The 3,085-nt window shown below is 39.6% G+C and overlaps 1 protein-coding gene across 1 annotated transcript in view; it reads right to left on the minus strand.

Moving 5' to 3' along the window:
* LOC109476994 (protein-cysteine N-palmitoyltransferase HHAT-like) overlaps nucleotides 1-1,754 on the minus strand; it is a 12,709-nt gene extending 10,955 nt beyond the window's left edge. The window contains exons 1-2 of the mRNA XM_019778007.1: nucleotides 1,472-1,754; nucleotides 426-490 (exon numbers count right to left, since the gene is read on the minus strand). Coding sequence (XP_019633566.1) covers nucleotides 426-490; nucleotides 1,472-1,754 — 348 coding nt within the window. The remainder of the gene's footprint in view (nucleotides 1-425; nucleotides 491-1,471) is intronic.
* Between the last annotated feature and the right edge of the window lie 1,331 nt (nucleotides 1,755-3,085).

The following is a 3,085-nucleotide window of genomic DNA, read 5'->3' on the forward strand; positions in this document are numbered from 1 at the left end:
AATAAAATAATCTTGAATCTTTATTTGCTTATTCATGCCCATGGGGCTAAATGCATACATCAGAATGTGATGTTACATGTACATCGTACTGAGTAACATGATACATAGGATACAAGGAAAACAGAATAACGTAAAAGTCTTAACAACTACTAGAGAATAAACTAATCAAGGCCTTGAGGATTTCCTCTCTGTTTTAAAGCAATTGGATATACATTCACAAAGTTTCTCTATTGTATGGTCATTACTGGTGGACATGAGATGACTGAATACATCTTTCTTTGTTCTACCTTTATACAGTATGTCTAAGTGGATTGTTCTAAATAGTGTGTCACGTTCAATATCAAACAATTTACAATCAAGTACAAAATGTATTTCATCTAAATCTATTTTATCATGTATTTCAAATAAACTCTTTATATCCTTACTTTTTCCCTGCCTAGGATAGTCCAGCCGGGTGAAAGGTCCTGTGTGTTCAGTTCATCCTTGTGATCTAGGCAGACACACAGGAATAAAATAGCCTGGTTACCAAACCCCCCTATCATAGCTCCCTCGGTAGGACTCTTGAATACATGTACGAGAAACTCAAGACCAGTTTCAATCTATCAAAACTCTCGTTTCGGACTCTACTTAATATGACACAATTCCTAGTCCTGGACCTGGCCGGTCAGTTTTCACAAACAAAAAGTATGATCTCCTGTGAATTAAGAAGAGTACTATTTGTATATATTGTTGTTGTTGAATTGTTTGTTTTTCATTCATGCAAACAGCGTAGTCAGACGCAAGTTTGGCAATGTACTTCAAGCACACTGGTGAGAGATGGTCACACACGAGTCTAAATCCTTCCTGCTAAAAAATTGCAACTTGATGCAACCCAATGCTAGTTACCATGGTGACAGATGGTTCAGGTCATTGACATTATTTGTTTGGAGAAGAAGTCTGAGGAAACATAGCAAAAACGTGTTTTTCTTCGGTAAGGCCACACCGACTTGATTTTATGGATGGCATCCTCTGAAGACTCCCAAACTAGTGCGCGAGGGCGAATAAAAAAAATCCGGCCAAAAATAAAAATGGTACTGAACCACAGGAATACAAAGCTGGTATTGTGAATTTGTGGCAGTATATAGCGACGTAAAGTCTCCACCAGATTTCTTTTGCAGGATGATAATCGTAGAAATCGGCCTATACATGTAAAGGGTATTAATTGGCCAGAGAAGGTAGCCAGCCAGAGAAGCTCTGTACTTCGTTCTTAAGTCACAGAGCTTCTGTATCCATCCTCCAGAGTTACCACCGGCTCCGTATCGTCGCTAAATACCATGGACTACCCAGGCCTAGAGCCAGGCCAGAGCCTCGGATGACGTGACCTTTTTTTTTTGGGGAGAACAGGCGAAAATCAATGCGCGCGCGGATGTCATCCATAAAATTAAGTCGGTGTGGCCTAAACATAATACATGCGGAAGCCAGGGTTCGGTACCTTCCGAGAATCTGTAGACGCAGTACAGGACGTAAACCACGAGGCAGACAGTGATCCCCGCACACAGCCTGATCTCTGACTTCGGAAGCGGCACGAAGTTTTCCGAACGCCCCTTCCGCTCGGCAGATTCCGCCGGTTTCGGCTCGGTAAAGTCCGTGCCCGGTGTCCCAGGCTGTGTAACATGAGTAACAGGTGGTTGACTGTCTCCACCAGGCGGCGCTGCTGATTGGTCTGCCCTCCGGCGGCGCAAGTCGGCCTGTCGGGCTCCGGTCGGGACCGACATCGGGCTTTAACTGCGAGCTTATGAAGAAAAGTATCGATCAATTTCTGCATCAATCAGTCAATCAATCACTTAGTAAATGTAGCAATCAAATAATTGATCGTTCAATCACCAAATATATAAAAAAAACTACCAAAGTACAAGTTTTTAAATATGGCAGAGCTAGCTGGTATTACGATGTCAGTTAAATGTGAACTAAAGATAGGTGGAAAACTTAAAAGAATGTGATATAATGTGAGTGAGAAAATATGGGAGTTATTGTAATTTTTTTAAAATGTGAATCGTAAAATCATGAGCTTAGTCTGTAACTGTGCACATGTCTAAAAAGTGGAGCTGAATAATTTTTGATTGGCAGAAAAGAGGGCGTTGATTGGCTCAGAACAAGGACAGAGCCACAATTCCACGGACAGTGAACAAATAGGACAAGGACACATATAAACATGCTATTTACATTTCTCGAATCAAGTACCATAGATTTTAAGAGTCTCGATGTTGGAGACATATTTGAATATATCTTTACATGTAATGGTCCGCACAACGCAAAAATAGGTAGATATATAAAGGACTGCTTTGTTATTAGAAAAAATACCGAAACTTGTGATTAGCTCACTCGATTGTAACACTTTATCAAAGTCTTGTGACACCCCTTATTATTTGAATGATTATGATATAGATATGTTAGGTTTTAGTCGACTTTAGGTCTTATTCAACACACTTATTTTATTGTTGTTACTGTCTTTATGCAGTTTGCCATACATTGTACCATGTGCAATTGTCGTGCAATAAAGTTCTTCTATAAAGCGTTTGTAGCGTCCTTGGTGGCTGTATAGTATCTCCATTTCACGATCCACATATCATCAAATTCTCCTATTCACATACATGTATTTATATAAGTCACATTTTACATTGAGGTTTCTACGCCTAATTCCCATTATTTTCACATCTATACTGGTAGTCTAGATACATTTTTAACTATAAAACCGAAGTGTAATATTCCACATGTAAAAAAGGGGTTAAGCAATGGCTACTAGTATATGAAATGTTAAATCAATAGTATTGGCATATATTTTGTGGAAATAGACACGATGAAAAAAGAAGAAAACAGAACATAATGTGGCATTATTAACGCAGTTCAGCAAAGAGAAAACGACGGCCAACTTAAATGTTGTTTTAAATCATGATTAGTTTTTACTGTCGGAAATTTAAACAAAAGTTGTCCCTTCTCAACTTTCCCGGCTCACTGAGTCTGAATAGCGAGCGTGTCTGACTACACAAACTCCGCACTCTCTACCTGATACAGGCCGCTGTTTGGGAAAACACACTTGGCCTGCGGT

Source organism: Branchiostoma belcheri, unplaced genomic scaffold (assembly GCF_001625305.1).
Source record: "Branchiostoma belcheri isolate BF01 breed outbred unplaced genomic scaffold, Haploidv18h27 scaffold4, whole genome shotgun sequence".
Taxonomy (NCBI): Eukaryota; Metazoa; Chordata; class Leptocardii; order Amphioxiformes; family Branchiostomatidae; genus Branchiostoma; species Branchiostoma belcheri.